Source organism: Prunus mume, linkage group LG3 (assembly GCF_029339155.1).
Source record: "Prunus mume cultivar Tortuosa linkage group LG3, ASM2933915v1, whole genome shotgun sequence".
Taxonomy (NCBI): Eukaryota; Viridiplantae; Streptophyta; class Magnoliopsida; order Rosales; family Rosaceae; genus Prunus; species Prunus mume.
Genome location: NC_142700.1, coordinates 8647448 through 8665445, shown reverse-complemented (window position 1 = coordinate 8665445; position 17998 = coordinate 8647448). Strand labels below are relative to the sequence as shown.

Genomic DNA, 17998 nt, shown 5'->3' with positions numbered 1-17998 from the left:
GACTCCAATTCAATACTGCCTCAACTTTGGAAGAATCAACTAAAATACCTTCATTGGAAATTACATGTCCTAAAAACCTTACTTGTCTCAACCAGAATTCACACTTACTCAACTTTGCATACAGTTGATTTTCTCTTAATGTTTGTAAAACGATTCGCAAATGTTCCTCATGTTCTTCTTGAGATTTGGAATATATTAGAATATCATCAATGAATATGATGACAAACTGATCTAAATAAGGTCGGAAAATTCGGTTCATCATATCCATAAATGTTGCTGGTGCATTTGTCAATCCAAAAGGCATAACTACAAATTCATAATGCCCATATCGAGTTCGAAAAGCTGTTTTGGGTATATCTTCAGCTTTAACTCGAAGTTGGTGGTAGCCAGATCGAAGATCAATCTTTGAGAAGAAATGAGAACCTCTTAACTGATCGAATAAATCGTCAATTCTAGGTAAAGGATATTTGTTCTTTATGGTGACCTTATTTAATTGACGAAAATCGATACACATTCGAAGAGTTAAATATTTCTTTTTCACAAAGAGAGCAGGTGCACCCCATGGTGATATACTAGGACGGATATATCCTTTTGCTTGTAATTCTTGGAGTTGTACCTTAAGTTCTTTCACTTCAGCTGGGGCCATGCGATGAGGAGGTATAGAAATAAGTGTTGTACCTGGGTATATTTCTATAGCAAACTCTACTTCAAGGCTCTGGAGGTAAGCCGAGCAATTCTTCTGGAAAAACATCGCTAAATTCCTTTACCACAGGAATAAGTTGTATTGGAGATTTTTCTACTTCCTTAGTTCCGATTCTAGCTATCTAACTCAAATATTTATAATCTCCAACACCATATTTATGGCTTTCCTTTTTCACAAAGAAACTAAAGGTTTCTTCCTTATGAGTATTGATGGTAATTCTCTTTTTACCACAATCAATTGTAACTTGGTAACATGTAAGCCAGTCCATTCCTAAAATAATATCATATTCCAACATTTCCAATACCATCAAATCAACAACAATTTTATGGCCCGACATCTCTATCATGCAAGATCTACATACTTTATCAACTTCTAGACTACCACCCAAAGGGGATCTAATTAACAAAGAAGGTTTCATATTTTCAGAGTCTAACTCAAGCATTGATGCAAAAGATGTGGATATAAAAGAGTGTGTAGCTCCACAATCAAATAACACTTTAGCCCAAGAGTTGAATACCAAAAACATACCTTCTATTGTCTTAGGCTCAGTTTGATCTGTCACATTTCCCATAACATATACTCTTCCTTGTGTGAATGGTCCAGATTTTTTTCCAGCTGCAGGGACCCTTGGTCTAATTTGGGAAGATTGTCCTCCTGGATGTTGTGGTGATTGACTAGTAACTGGCCTTGCCCAGTTAGACTGAGGTTGAAAAGTAGTATAACTTTAGGGTGGCGGTGGAGCACGAAAAGGTACTTGTGAAGGATGATATAATATCTACTATACTTGAGGTCCTTGATTTCTTTGTAGTTGTGGACAAAATCTCTTTACATGTCCCACTTGTTTGCAGTAATAACATAGTGGTGGTCCGAACTTTTTCTTGTGATTGAGGAGTATTAAATCTTGTCCGTTTATTTACTGGTCCACTACTTGAATCCCAAGTTCTCTTAGTTTCAGGTCTTTGCTCTGCTATATGTGCTCTATCAACCACATCAGCATACTTGCTTAATTTCAAAATGTCAACCTTTTCCAAAATTGATGGTCTCAATCCGTCTTCAAATCGTTTTGCTTTTGTTGCATCATCAGGGATCATATATGGTGCAAAACGCATGAGTTCTTCAAACTTAGATTGATATTGATCAACAGTTAAGTTGCCTTGGACAAGGTTAACAAACTCCCTTGCTTTCATTGCTTTCATAGTACTTGGAAAATATTTTTCCAAGAAAACACTTTCGAATGCCTCCCAAGTTGTAATTTCAGTACCGCATACTCAAATTGACTCACCAAAGGTATGCTTGTCCTTCCAGATAGGTACAAGCAATCACAACTCTAATGTCTGTAGGAATTCTTTGATTATCCATCTTTCTCTTAATTTGCCTCAACCATTCTTCAGCTGCCATAGGATTTGGTTCACCTTTAAATATTGTTGGTTTCGTCTTACGGAATTGTCCTTGTATCCTCATAACTCGATCTTCTTCAGTTTCATGACGGTGATCTTGGTTACTATTTTCTCTAATTGCTGAAGCCATATCCTGAATGGCTAAGATTACTCCAGCATTTCCATTGAACTCATTTCCAGATTCAGCCATCTTAAATGAATAAAAAGGAAATTATCTAAAAACAATATCATAAAATAGTAAAATATAAATTTAAGAGAAAGAGTAAACAAAACACTCATTTATTATATTTCACAAAATATTTACAAAAGTACAAACAATTTTACAAAAACTTAAACTTATCTTACAAAACCTGACGGTTTATTTCTACAACTATAAACATTTATACAACTCTCTTTCTTCAGTACTAGTTTTCTTCATCCAAACTGATAATAATCACTTCGGGTGGTGACTGAACCTTTATAGGCCTAGTGACTGATCCGATTGACTCAGTAGGCTCCCAAGTAGGCTCATTAGTAGGTTCCTGGGCAAATTCCTCATTATCACTTGGTGGATTTGGGACCCGTTGTGGTTGGTAATTACATGGTGGCCACTGATTACCACTTTCTTCTAAAAGTTCTATTACTGTAGAATTATAAATATTGTCATTCTGTATGTTCTCATAGGCACCATCCTGCAGAATTCTCTCCTTGACCAGATACTATGCATTGCTACCTGTCGCTGCATTGGGATAGGGTAATGATGTCTCTTTATGGCAGTACTCCTTATCTTTTCTTTCATACAAAATTTTGCACCATGTCTCAGGTTGTTATAGTTTTCTAGGTTTAATGGTATCAGTCCCTCTGGGCATACATGGAAACCTCCAAAGGTATCGTCACTTTCTATTGATTCCATAGAATCTGTCATTACCAAAATATTAGTATCTAAAATACAAATGAAAGTATATTAGAAACTCAAAAAATTTTATACTTCTAAATCTTAATTTCTAAAAAATAACTTAAATGATAACTTCTATTCTATAAGATTGTATACCTAATGCTCTGATACCAACTTGTCACACCCCAATTATTTTTATTATTTTTTTATTATTTGGGAATGTGAGGTAAAAGAAAAACTAAAACTAAAAATTTAATTACCAAGAAACATGAGGATTGAACGTAAACTTCCATTTAAGTCAAAGTAATTTACATTGTATTATTACAAACAAAATAACAAGAAACAAACAAACTTTCAACAAAACACTCAAAACTATCCATAATCCATTCTTCTTGTTTCCTTAGCAAAAACTACACTTCAGTTTCAAAGCCTGCAATAGATTCAATAAGGGGTGAGCATTACATGCTCAGTAGGGGTCCTATGTCTTATGTGATTAGTGAGATTTATAATGTACAATTTATACAATGCATGAATAAACTTCAAGTCTACCCAACCCGTTAATCTATATAATAGGGCAAGCAAATTTGCATGTCCCATACCATGCATTTTACCACTGTGATTCCGAATGCCCCATTATATAAACTAACACCCATTTCGATCATCCCATAATTCCCCTTTTGCTAGTCATCTTGTCTACACCATTGATCTCCAAGCCCAAATCACCCAATCGACAATTATACCGCCGATTTCCTAGTCTACTGTGCACACGGGCTCGCCTGAACTTGGTCCCTACAATGGTTAGACTCAACTACACAAAAGATACTTCCCATTATCCTCTTTTCCATAATTTCTTTATGAACCCAAAAATTCCAACCACCACCGACAACATATGAATATGTCAAAATTCATCAAATTATAATGATAATTGACAACATGAATACATCTAATGTAACACCCCGACCCCGTTTATTTTCCTATTTAATCTAATTAAGGGAAAATATTTAATTATTCCTGGGTTAAGGGTGATTTTGGTCACTTTCTTATCCGGGAAGATTTTGGGACCGTGAGTGGTGTGGTTGCGTGGTGGTATGAGACGAAACCGTAGACAGGCAGGTAGGCTGAATCGGAGATTTAACGAAGCTTTGGCGATCAAAACTTGTTCGGTGGCGAACTGTAATTATTTCAAGTAAGTTGGGGTAAAATCAGATTTTCACATTTACCTCACTCTCTCTCTCCCTCCAGCGCACACTCTCTCTCTCCTCCCGTTTCTCTCTCCCGACTCTCTCTTCTCTCTCTTCGATTCTCTCACCTCGCAGCGAAGGGCCGGCACCGGTCCCATTCGACTCCTCAAGCCCGATCAAGACCCACCCAATTTCGCCGCGAAACCTCGACCCGACGTCTGGTTCCTGATCGGGTTCAAACCGGAAGTTTCCGATTGTTGCGCCGTCGTCTCCGCTGTCCCAATTCCGGTGAACGGTGAGGTTTCTTCTCCTTTTACGATTCTAGCTGATGTTTGTTTAGATTTGGATCGATTTTGAGTTTTGGAACCGAATTGGAAATCTAGGTTTTGGCCGGATTTCAATTTGAAATTCCGGCCACTTGCCGTCCGAATTGGATGTTGCCGTAGTTGAAAAAGTTGCTCCATTCTTCGAGTAGTATCTAGGATTGGAAGGGTGAGCGTTGGTTTGGAGATTTTCCGTCGCCGGAAATCTCTCTACACACCCGAGCACCCGGCGCGTGTGGCGGCGCGTGGGCAAGGTGGGTGAAGTTGTTTTTCATCCTGTTGAGATCCTTAGGCTGTCACGAGTGCGTAGGATTTCGCGGATCTCAATTTGGATATCGTTTGACTATCGAACGGATTTCGCATATTGTGCGTTATCCGGGTTCGATAAGTTCTGACCGTTGGATCGTTTCCAAATTGAAGTATGTTGATTTAGGTACTCTTAGAAACCTGTAGGAATTCGCGGATCGTGAATTGGAGCCCCGGATGTTCCGATTCAATAATGTGAAGTTTAGGGAAATCGCGATCACCGTGCGATTGGGAAGCGAATTCAATCATGAGGACCTTAGGATGTTCCTTTGGGCGTGGCGCACGGAACTTGGGGATTTAAGTATTTCCTTTCGTGAATTTCCATTTTGGAAGTACGTACTGTTAATCAAAGATTTGTATCTTGGAATAGGTACTTGATTGATCACTCTCACAGCAGGGACCCTCACGGGGCGGGCAGCTTAGGATTACTTGTGAGTGGACTTGTTTTAAGCATATGCATGGTTTTTAATTATGAAAGTTTTGTGCATATACTTTAAATGATGGTGACTTTGATTTAATAAGTCTTTGGTTGATGATTTGAATATGTTTATATATCTTGGATATATATTTTGAATATGAACACATATATTTGAGTATGACGATTATGTTGATATGGATTTTGGGATGGCTATCTATATTGTCTATGTATAGAGTATGAGAGGTTGTTGTTGAGATTGTGGAAAGATAGGAGTTTGATGGATGGTTTGTGAGATATGAGTATGGTAGGTGAGTACCATTCCCTAGTTACTAGGCTTCCCACACACGTCGTTGGCAGTGCCGGTGGGGTGGGAAGGCCATGAGATTACGGGTCTCACACATGGCGTTGGCAGTGCCGGTGTGTGAGACACTTTCCATACGTGTCGTTGGCGTGCGGCGTATGGGGAGAGTATGTATATTGCTTGAGTATCATCACACACGTCGTTGGCGTGCGGTGGGGTGATGATCTGTCTGCGCGCGTAGGACTTGATATGAGATTTGTGAGGCTACACGTGCCGTTGGCAGTGCCGGCGTGTGAGCTATGGAGTTCCGTCCCCCGGTTGGACTACTCATCCTCGGACGCGAGTTCTGGTTCGAAAATCCTGCGTACCAGCCAACAATCCCGGTTGGATTGTCTCCCCGGTACATTAGTTTGGAGTGGAGTATATATATACTATACTAGAGTCCTAGCTATATGTATATTTATATATGGGTATTTACGGGTGTTGAGAGTTGCATATATTTTGGGAAATGAGTTGTGAGCTTGAGTTGTGGAGATGTTTTGGACTTTGGGATTTTTGTGTTTGAGTTTTGGTTTCTGAATTGTGAAACTGCATGCTAGAGCATTATTTTTACATGGTGGGGTTACTATGTTGTTTTAAAGTGAAACTTTATTTCTGTCCACTCACATCTTTCTGTTTTGCGCCCCCCAGACATGTATGTTGCTCCCAAGGCATTCGAGCAAGTCACGAGCTCGAACTTGTCGTCTGTTAATAGGTCATGTATAAATTCTTTCTACTCCCACTGTTTATTGTAAACAAATTCTGAGAACGCTTCTGTTATTGCCCATGTTAGGCTACTACTTGAGGCCGGAGGCCATTTTGTGTTGGATTGTAGTATGTTAAAAGCATCTGGCGTTGGATTGTATATTGATGTAAATTATTGCAGTGTTGTTTTTTTGGTTTGAGCATTTCTGGGAGACTCGCCAAAATTTTGGTAGAATGTCTTGGGTTTTAGTAAGTGGGCCCGGCATCATATGATGTCGCACCAAACAGTCCGCCCGATTCTGGGATATTCCGGAGGGTCCTGCATCTAATATCAAGGATAACAATCAAACAATATAACCAAGCATAACAACAATTGTGGTGTTCTAACTGAAGGGAAAAAACATATCACACGGGATATGAACTTCATAAATACTCAAGCATTTTGATTTAAAAAGAACTTCTCCTACTTTCCTGTTTTCATCAAAGTTTCCTTTGCAAAGAAGCGGCTTTCATTGCAATTGCTAGTGTTGTTTTATCTTCTTTTGAGAGAACCTCGACGGTACGAGGAAAACTTTATTAATCATTAAAATAAAACGGGGGCTTTAAACCTTACCCCTATTACAAGCATAAAAAAGAAGACAATCTTGAATAATATCTTGTGGTTCCTCAAACCACTCTACTTTAACATCATAAGACAGTGCACTCCGCGCAACAAGGTGCGCTATCTCATTGGCATGACACCTAGCAAACAAAAAAACTAAACCCATTCTGGTTTGTAACCAGGTTTATATCATCAATAATACTACCAAAATAAAAAAGGTCTTCATTTGTCCATGCAATAGCTGGGATGACTTGCATACAATCCCCTTTAAAATTCACTCTTGGCAAACCAAGCGACGCAAAAATAGTGTTGCCTTATCTTTGATGTTATCAAACCATCGAAAATAAGCGTACCTCCATGACTTCTTCACAATTAATGTGCCAAAAACACTCCAAAAGCCAACGATAAAACCGAGTGCCATACTTACATAGAACCAGAACTTCTCATTTCCATCTTCATTGTCATTGTCTTTTGGATCCTTGGGAGTAGAATTGGCATCTTCGGAGCACTTGGTTGAAAGAGGAAATCCACAAAGGAATGGGTTGCCCTCATAAATGGATGAATCAGGGAGTGCTTGGAGTTGGTTTCCCAAAGGAATTTCACCACTCAAGTTGTTATAGGACAAGTTCAAGTTAGACAAGAAGGTCAAGGATGAAAGACTTTGAGGAATGTGTCCTGAAAGGTGGTTGAGTGAGAGATCAAGAGTATCGAGCTGCGACAAGTTTCCGATTTTTGATGGGATGTTTCCACTGAACTGATTCATCGACAAGTTCAAGCTGTTCAATAGAACGAGGCTGCATATTTCTTGAGGGATTTCACCTTGAAACCTATTTGATGAAAGATCAATGCTTTTTACATACGCTAGAGAAGTGTTGAATTGGAGTTCTCTTCCTCTCATGACTGATGTTTGTTGGTCATAAGCTAGATATAAAATATAAAAACTGTTATTAAAGATTCTGAGACTAGTGAGATTGTTCAAACACCTAGGGATTGTTCCGGAAAAGCTGTTGTGAGCAAGGTCTAGGATATGAAGGTAGCCAAGATTGCACAGCTGTTGTGGGATATGTCCACTGAAAAATTAGATCTCAAAATTAGGGTTGACACCAAGAAAGCAGTTGATCCTATCCACGGAGGTATTTCACCAGTGAATCTATTATTCCCAAGATCAATATTCCTCAAAGAAGTGCAGGTTTGCAAGGAAAAAGGAATTTCACCCTCGAAATTGTTGTTGTTCATCTTCAACATGAAAAGAGAACCTGAGTCACCCATTGAACTGGGAAGATTTCTGAGAGACTGTTGTATGCAACATCTACAACCACTATATCAGGCAACAAGCTCAATGCTTTTGGAAATTCTCCTGATAGATTGTTGTTTCTCAAAGAAAGAGTATATAAGTGTTTCATGTTGCAAATGGAAGGTGGAATGGTGCCATGCAAATGATTTTCAGCAAGATAAAGGAATTCCAATTTTGGAAACTTTTGGTCAAAATTCAATGGAATGGTGCCAGAAAATGAATTAGTTTCAAGCTTAAACTCAACCACATTGTCACCAGACCAAAGTGGAATTGGTCCATCAAATTGGTTATGACCCAAATCCAAAAGCAGTGCATTTGGGAGTTTCAATTGCAGGAAGCTTTCCATGGATTTGGTTGGAAGATAAATCCAAATACTCAACTTGGGAAGATAATTTCAGAACCAATCTCGGTATAGAATCTGAGATTCCAGTGGTAGAAAGTTTGACAAAGACAAGTTCAGTTTGAGATTGAAGCCATGCCCCAAAAGCAGGACCTACTTTACAGTTCCCAATGTTAATTTTGTGCAGCTTGAAAGGAGGAACCCACTCATAAGACACATTGAAGATAAGAGGAATTGGTAGAGTTGGTCTTGGGAAGACTTTGCCTAATGAAAAGTATTTCAATCTTGTGAGATTTGTGAAATGGGCTTCTGTTAAAAACCCTTCCCATGGGTTAAAAGATAGATCTAGGTGAACAAGCTCGGAGAGTTGCCCCAAACTTTAGGAATGGACCCACCATATCATTATTGTAGAGGTTAAGATACTTCAAGTTGTGTAGCATCCCTACTGAGGCAGGCAATTGGCTTTTCAGGTTATTAGAAGACAAATCTAGTGACTCTAATTCACTATTGGGACAACTTGAGAAACCACCCAAAAGCTCATGAATCCCCCCTTCAAATTGGTTGTTTGCAAGATTCAATGTCTTTAGATTGCAAAAGTTCCCAAAAATTTTGGGAATTCGACCTGAAAGATCATTAAAGACAAATCAAGAGCTTCTAGTGATTTGAGGCTTTGAAATTCACTGGGAACTGGACCACCAAAAATTACCGCTTAGATCAAGTTTTCTGAGGCTAGTCAGATGAAAAAACCATTCAGGAAGTGGAAACTTCAAATCATTATATGACATGTCAAGGATCAAAAGTGATGTGAAGTTAACATTTCAGTGAGATTGGAAGGCTTTTAATTTGACATGCGGGTAGGTGCAACTCTAGTAGGGAAGGAAACTTGTTAAGCAATTACCAAACTTACCCCAGTGTTGCTGAGGTCCACTCCTTCGAGACTGAGGTATTTGAGGGAAGAGAGATTGGAAAGCCATTTCAAGTTGTTGGAAGGTAATTCAAGTAAAGAGTAGAAAGACTCTTCACTTAGGTCAAGATAGTTCAAGTTTGATAGGTTACCAAGATGAGCTGGAATCTCTCCTCCAAATGAAGCATGTGAAATATTGAGATACCTCAAACTTTTGAGCTGACCAAAGAATGTGGGAATGGGAATCCCTTTAAAATCATTCCTGCTTAGATCTAGGTAGCTCAAATGTTTCAAGCTAAGCAAAGGGATTTATCTTACCACCCAAAGAAGAGTTCTCCATCTCATCCCACTCTCCATCGAAACAGAAAGTGTGTATGTGTAATGTATTTTGGAGATCAATCTTTCAACATGACCTGTGATGCTGTTGCATGAAATGCCTTTCCATTGACAGCAAGCAGTTGACCAACCCAAGAAGAAAGCCTCCCAGAAGGATCAGTGAGATCTTGTTTGAAGGCGAGGAGAGCACGTCTCTCCTCGTCGAGTGCATGGTTTCACGCTTGAAGTGCATCACCAAAATGGAGTTTACTAGTGTGTGGATATGAGGAGGCCAAAAAGAAGATGAGGAAATAATGAGCAATGCTGAGGTGATATGTAGGACTGAATAAGTAATTTGTAAAGCTAGCCATTATGGTGCAAGGTTTTCTTTGCTTTTGTGGAGTTGGCTTCTGAGCAGAATAATTGAATTTATAGGAGGCAAAGGAGAGTGCAAAGAATTATTGAAATCATGCCGTCCAGATAAGATTTCATATCTTCAACCCATTTTACAAGTTATTGGAAATTCTAGCCATGTGTACTAGATTGAGTAATGACCATTGACCAGGACTCAAGTCAATCATAGCTAATTGTAAATGGGAAGACTGTAAGTAGTGGCCGACACTACTCTCTTCAAATTAAACTTTTCAACAATTTAATCATAATAAACTACTAAACATCACAAAATTTCCTTTGGAAACGACCCACCTTCAACGCAATTGCTAGTGTCACCTCACCTCACCACTATCATTCTCATCAATGCTTATGTCTAGTCCTTGCTGAATGTGTAACACCCCGACTCCAAATTTATTGCCTATTTTAATTTATTTAAGTGAAATTACAGATTTACCCTTGGGATAGGGGTAATTTGGTCATTTCATCAGGAAGGAATTTGGGAATTCTGGCTATCTCGTTGCGTAGAGCTGCGGTGATATGAGTCCGAGACATGGGTGGGCTTGAATCAGAGTTGTGCGAGAGAATACGATCAAAATATCCTCAAGGTGGCATAACCTTAAATATTATAAAAGGTTTGATAAAATTCTCTCTCTCTCTCTCTCTCTCTCTCTCTCTCTCTCTGGTTTGCGGCTTGAAACAGCGTGCAGCGTTTTGGCCGGCCGTTCGCTCATCCGCCACCAAAGTCGACGGGCCGGTACTAAATGGGGCGCCGTCTCTCTTCCTACTCCCAGGCCAGTCGTCCCGCCACCGCCATCGATTTCACGGGAAAATCAAAGAAAGCTCGGTTCGCTCGGAAACCGCGCTTCGCTTCTCCGTCGTCCAGCCGCGATTTTTGGCGATCCAGGTATGGAAATCTATCCTTTCGTCCACCAGGATGGAGTGAAATGCATTTTCCATCTTCACGTTTCCGCGTTTACATTTGGTGCGGATTTTGTATTCCTTTTTGGCATGCAGCAAGGCTTTGATGGGTGATGCCGTGAGACTTCGAATTTGAAGGGTCTCCAGAGTCTATTAGCGAACACATTAAGTTTTTGTTTATGGTTTAATACTTTGAATAAGTATTAAATGAAAGGATAAAACCACAACCAGATGGGCAAAGAAATAATAAAATAATCAAAAGATGTCTCCCGTACTTGATGGCAATTTTGACAGCATAGGCTTCATATGCCATTTCACGTAGACTATAGCAGTTCGGTTGGAGTAAATTTCAGCTGTTATTTTTATCAGTTAAAAGTGCCACATAAAATTTGACATTTTTTTGGAGATGCTTAAGCATCTCGAGCCAATATATTAACTTGTTACATAGACATGAAATGACAAAAATTAAAAGTTAAAGTTGTTGCAACCGAATAGTCAAATTCTACATAAATTTAAAAACAGAAAGAAATATGTCAAAAATAATATATCAAAAAACTTAGTCAAATTCATCATGCTGACCAATATGGTAAAGTGTTAAGCTCTATGGAACTAGTGACATATAAATAAATGAGTGCTGCTAAATGAACTCTAAAATTAACTAAGTACACCCTACTACCAAACTACTTATTGAATTACGAATTTATCATAATATAAAATATAAAATGACCAAAAAAGATATATTGAATTGTGAAACAAATATAATTTTAATAAGTACTCACCATATTCAACTCTAATCAAACGTTGAGAAGTTTTCATACAGCGAACAACCCAGCGAACACTGACAGAGGAGCAAGTGCATATTTGCAAGTAGGATGAGTGAATAAAAGAGAATGAAAAATTCCAAAAGAATGACCACAATATTGAGAAAATCTCTAGTCTGAAACACGTTGTGGATGAAGCCAAGCAACATCAAAATGTGAAGTAACTTGTCCTAGTAAATTTGTAACTTTCTCGGACTAGCGGTGAGTGCCATGGAACTAGCAGCTGTTCTTTTATAATGGTTTTTACATAGAATTTGTTTATCTACTTTAGACACAACAAGATATTGCTGGGATTTAAAAATCCATAATTTTGTGTCCTTAAAAATGGTAGGTCATAGTAGAGATCCCTTGAAGAAATATTTATTACGATATTCAAAATTATAACATGAACTTGAGTGCTTATTGGGAAATTAATTACAGATATGTGTGATGTTGAAGAGTTATACAAAGTATTAGGATTGTATGATAGAGTGTATTAGGGTATACTGGAGGTATATTTGGTAGTTAAATAGGATATAATTAATTAATTTTATATTTTGATTAAAATATTATGATGTACTCAGTTAATTTTAGGGTTTCCAATATATGAACTTGGAATACCTTTTATTTTATTGCTAGTCAACTATTCTAATGTGGACAACAGTTTTTTATTTTTATTTTCTAACCAAGATTTCATTGGCAAACGAGCCAACTTCAATTTAATAATCGCCAATGCTAACTTATCTTTCATGCCATCAAAGAACTGAAAATAAGCATGCCTCCATGACTTGTAACACAAGTAATTGCGACAAACACTCCAAAGGCCTACAATAAAGTCTGTCGCTAGTACCGTGGTAATACAACAACAAATATATTATGATGAAATGAGTTTATTGAACTGGAATCAACATAGATTAGAGAAATGATATTACTCAAACACTAGAGAATAGTAACAGAGAAGCAGAGACAACCCATATATGTTTCAAGGTATCTTTCCCATAATTGTTGTCATCAAGATCAATCACTTACAATGAGTATAAATTTTGCAAGGAAAAAGGAATTTTGCTACCAAAATCGTTTTTTATCATCTTCCAATTTTTATTTTTGATACAAGCAATATTAGGTAATTTAATCTAGGACCTCGGGTGCAAATGTAAATGCTCTTAACCACTTAAGCTATGAACCCCTAGCAAACAATCACTAGATTTGTATGCAAATATTAAATTATTTTTCAATAAATGCATCATTAATATACGCTTATACATTTTTGAAAGAATACATGTACATTGATGCCCATTAGAATACGTTTATGCAACTCATTAGAATACGCTTATACATTGGGGGTGGGAGGTCGATCCATATTTACGAGCAACTCATTAGAATACGTTTATGCATCTAATTTTGAGCATTTTTCGTAAGCTGAAGAAATTGGGTCCTTGTATGGCTTTTATTTCCTTGTCACCGTTTCTTCGATAGAAAGGGATACAGGATAGATAATCAAGATTCCAGGTCCTTAAAACATTTCGGAAGGTTGCAACATGCAAGTCCAATCAGGTACATGGAGTTCAAATGCATTTTCTTGACTAAACTGTAGTCTAGTCCAGTTTTCATATATAACGTGACTAAGCTATCAATTTTGACCATTGTGGCCAAAGCCTGCTCTCATTCATCCAGTGGCTCCTTCTTTGGACAACAACTTACATGCATCGAGCTATATACTCTTTTAAATGTGGAAATCTTTTATCCAATAAAATCTTTGACAACGGGTAATTTGAGAAATATATATGTTGCGGAGGCTTTGAGGGTCTCCTCCAGCATTCAATAGCGAGCGAATAAGTTATTTGTGTGGTCTTTTTATTTTTGTCTTGTTTTGTTTGGAATGGGTTGTTATTACTGGTTTGTAGCTAGTACATATATCTTAAAGGTCAATATGTTCCATATATAAGTCTTGGTATGTGTACATACATGTGTTTAGTCTAAGCTTGCAACACTAATAAGTATTGATACTCATTAGAATATACTTGTTGCAAATCACTGCACCTCGTTGGATGCATTGTTCATAGGTGAAGAACTTGAGTCCATCACAGTTTCCAGGTCCTCACCCTATTTTTCAAGTTTTCAAGTCAAATCAGGCAGATGGTGTTAAAATGCAATTGTTGACTAATTAGAGCACAGCTCTGAACTAGTCTTTTTTTTTTTTTTTGGTCGAAAACACTTTCAATAAACGAAAGGGAAGGAGAGGGCCACAACCCAAATACAGCCAAGAAACAACCCCAGCCAAAACAAAAGCCCAGGCTAACAACTATTAACCCCAGGGTACACAAGAAGGAAACGCACAGGCCAACAACACCAGCCTGAAGCCAAACCAAAAAAAAACCACTAACCAGTTAGGAAAAGCAACCTAGGACGCCGCCCCAGAAGATGAGCGTCAGCTCCTAACTGGGCAAAGGAACTTAGTCTTGTGGAGGACAGGGAAGGCCATCAATTTGTAAAACAAACACCAGGGAGGATGGGGGTCTGTTGAGCCAGACCTCATCGCACATCCGCCTCTTTGCTACAAGAGCTGCAGCATCCGCTGCTTTGTTAGCTCTCCTCGGAATCCACTTCCAGGAGCACGAATCGAACCATCTGCATTTTTCCTTTATTGCTGCAAGGATTGGGTAGATTGTGTTAATTCCTTAAAGCCATAACATGTTTAACACTAACCTGAGTCTGACATGGTGCTGGCGCAGATTGGATGATGCTGGAACAGATTGGCAGTGCAAGGTATAGAAGTTCTTCTCCTGAGAATCCGATCCTTATAGCTATAACTCTGATGGGTGAATTTCTGTTTAGCTGTGTTGTGTTATTCGGATCTAGGAGGGAGCCTTCTATTTATATGCATCTCTCTAAGTGTCTTGCCCATCAAGAAACACTTAGAGATATCCTTCATGCTATAGGATTAATCCATTCCAATCCTTGTAGAACTAGGAACCCTTAAGCCTTCATTATCCTTATTGAACACTGTTTGAGGCTTGCCTAATCGAGATAGGTTTTGAGTTCCTAATAAACAATAAGTCTTTGTAATCCTAAGTTGATTAGAAGATCACTTTAGTAGGTTTAATGTAATAAACCTTCTTACAGATTGTCCATCCACCACTTTGAATATTTCCCTTTATACTTTGAACCAGCTCCTTGGAATCAGATTCACACTCTAGATGGATACTGCCCAAGTCCGAGGCGACCTCCAGACCATTTAAAGCTCCATGGGCTTCAGCTTCAATGGGAGAAGAGGCCAGTCTGGCCTTACCAGTACCCCTCGCGAAAATACCAGTTTTATCCCGAATGACAGCTCCTAAACCAGCAATTAAGGACTCTTTGTCCCAAGCCGCATCCACGATTAGCTTTAGAGTAGATTGGGGGGGAGGGAGCCATCTCTGGACAGAGACCAGTCAAGTTGTTATAGGAGAAGTTCAGGTGAGACAAGAAGGTGGAAGATGAAAGACTTTGAGGAATCCAGCCTGAAAGGATTGCGTGAGAGATCAAGAACTTCGAGCAACTGCAAGCTTCCAATGTTTGAGGGAATGTTTCCACTTAGTTGGTTCTCCGATAAGTTCAAGCTGTGCAACAGGAGGAGGCTGCATATTTCTTCAGGGATTTCACCTTCAAGGCTATTCGATGAAAGATCAATGCTTTAACCAACATCAAAGTCTGCCGCTGATATTCGAGTTCTGTTACTTTCACCACTGATGTTTGCTGGTCATAATATGAATATAAGTCATACGCACTGGAATTGCCATGCGTTAAAGCACCTCAGATGATTCAAACACTTGGGATGGTTCCTGAAAAGTTGTTGTGAGCAAGGTCTAGGATGTGAAGGTAGCCAAGATTGCACAGCTGTTGGGGGATATGTCCAGTAAAGAAATTCGATCGCAATCGTAAGATAGACACCAGGGGCACATTTGATCCTATCCATGAAGGTATGGTGCCAGTGAATCTATTATTTCCAAGATCAATGTGCCTCAAAGAAGTGCAATTTTGCAAGGAAAGTCGAATTTCACCATCCAAATTATTGTTGTTGACCTTCAACATAAAAAGTGACCCCGGGACACCAATTGAATTTGGAAGCTTGCCTGAGAGATTGTTGTACGCAACATCTATGACCCATATTTCCTGCAACAGACTCCATGCTTGAGGAAATTTTCCTGACAGTTCATTGCTTCTCAGAGAAAGGACTAGCAAGTTTTTGAGGTTGCAAATAGAGAGTGGAATCGTACCATTCAAATAGTTCTCAGAAATGAATTGGAAATCAATTGTGGAAATCGTTGGTCCAAATTCATTGAATTGGCCCAAAAAATGAATTGGAGTGAAGCTGAAGACGGATCGCATTGTCACTGGACCAAACTGGGGGGCCATGAATTTGATTATGACTCAAATCCAAAATCAGAGCATTTGGAAATTTCTGATTGCAATGGAAGGTTTCAGTGATTTGGTTGTGAGACAAATCCAAATAATAGACTTCGGAAGATATTTTAGAGAACCAGTCCTCTGGTATGGCACCTGAGATTCCAGCACCATGAAGTTTGACAAAGGCTAGTTCAGTTTGAGATTGAAGCCATGCTCCAAAGGTAGGACCTACTCGACAGTTTCAATGTTGATTGTGTGAAGCATGAAAGGAGGAACCCACTCATAAGACACATTGAAAATGAGAGGAATAGGTAGAGTAGGGTATGGGGTGACTTCGCCTAATGCAAAGTATTTCAATCTTGTGAGATTTGTGAAATGGGCTTCAGTTAAAAACCATGAATTTAAAGATAAATCTAGGTGAGTTAGCTAAGAGAGTTGCCCCAAGCTTTCAGGATGGACCCGTTCATTTCATTATTGTAGAGACTAAAATACTGCAAATTGTGTAGCATCCCCAAGGAGGCAGGCAAATCTCTTTGCAACATATTAGAAGACAAATCTATTGACTCTAAATTTGTGTTAAGACAACTTGTTAAACCACCCAAAAGGTCTTGAATCCCCCCATCAAATTTGTTGCTAGCAAGATTCAAGATCTTTAGCTTACAAAAATTTCCAGCCAGTTTGGGAATTTGACCTTCAAGTGCATTGAAAGATAAATCAAGATGTTCCAATGATTTGAGCCTTCCAAGTTCAAGGGGAAAGGCACCACTGAAAGAATTCCCCCTTAGATCAAGTTTTCTGAGGTTAGCTAGATTCAAAAGCCATTCCAGAAATGGAAACTTCACATCATTATACGACATGTCAAGGATCAAAAGTGATTTGAGGCTAATATTTCCCAGGGAGAGTGGAAGGCTTTCAATCTGGCATGCTGGTAAGTGTAGCTCTAGTAGGGAAGGGAGCATGTTAACAGCATGTAGCCAACTTTCCCCTGTGTTGTTGAGGCCCAGTCCTTCAAGATTGAGGTATTTTAGGGAAGAGAGATTGGAAAGCCAATTCAAGTTGTTGGAAGGAAGTTCAAGTAAAGAGTAGTCAGACTCTTCACTGAGGTCAAGATAGTTTAAGTTTGAGAGGTTTCCAAGCTGAGGTGGAATCTCTCCTCCAAATGAAGCATAGGAGAGATTGAGATACCTCAAACTTTTAAGCTGACCAAAGAATTTGGGAATAGGAATCCCATGAAAATCATTCTGGCTTAGGTCTAGGTAATTCAAATGTTTCAGGATAAGCAAAGAAGGATTTATCTTACCCCCCAAAGAAGAGTGCTCCATCTCATCCCACTCTGCATCAAAAACAGACAGCGTATACGTATAAGTGTTCCGCAGATTCATCATTTCAACATGACCTGTTTTGTTTTTGCATGAAATTCCTTTCCATTGACAGCAATGTTGACCTGCCCAAGAAGAAAGCCTCCCAGAAGGATCAGTAAGATCTTGTTTAAAGGCGAGAAGCGCACGTCTCTCTTCGTCGATGCATGGTGTCACACTTGGAAGTGCATCACCAAAACAGAGTTTACTAGTGTGTGGAAATAAAGATGCCAAAAAGAAAAGAAGGAAATAGTGGGCAATGTTGAGGTGAAAGTTAGAACTGAATGAGTTTGCAAAGCTATACATTTTCATGCAAAATCTTCTTTGCTGTGGTGCAGATGGCAACTGAGCAGAAAACTATACTTATAGGAGGTTATGAAAGTGTAAAATGAATATCTAAATCATTGGCATCCAGATTCCAAGTATTCAACCCATTTTACAA

The 17998-nt window shown here is 38.8% G+C and overlaps 1 protein-coding gene and 2 pseudogenes across 1 annotated transcript; all 3 read right to left on the bottom strand.

Annotated features, from left to right (window-relative positions):
- Nucleotides 1-1398: 1398 nt before the first annotated feature.
- On the bottom strand, nucleotides 1399-2290 carry LOC148918641 (uncharacterized). The gene is given in 2 exon segments (XM_089048670.1): nucleotides 1399-1984; nucleotides 1986-2290. Coding segments are annotated over 2 exon segments (891 nt in total).
- A 4586-nt stretch (nucleotides 2291-6876) lies between these two features.
- On the bottom strand, nucleotides 6877-9934 carry LOC103325616 (receptor-like protein EIX2; annotated as a pseudogene).
- A 5073-nt stretch (nucleotides 9935-15007) lies between these two features.
- LOC148918640 (uncharacterized) lies at nucleotides 15008-17524 on the bottom strand (annotated as a pseudogene).
- Nucleotides 17525-17998: the final 474 nt, after the last annotated feature.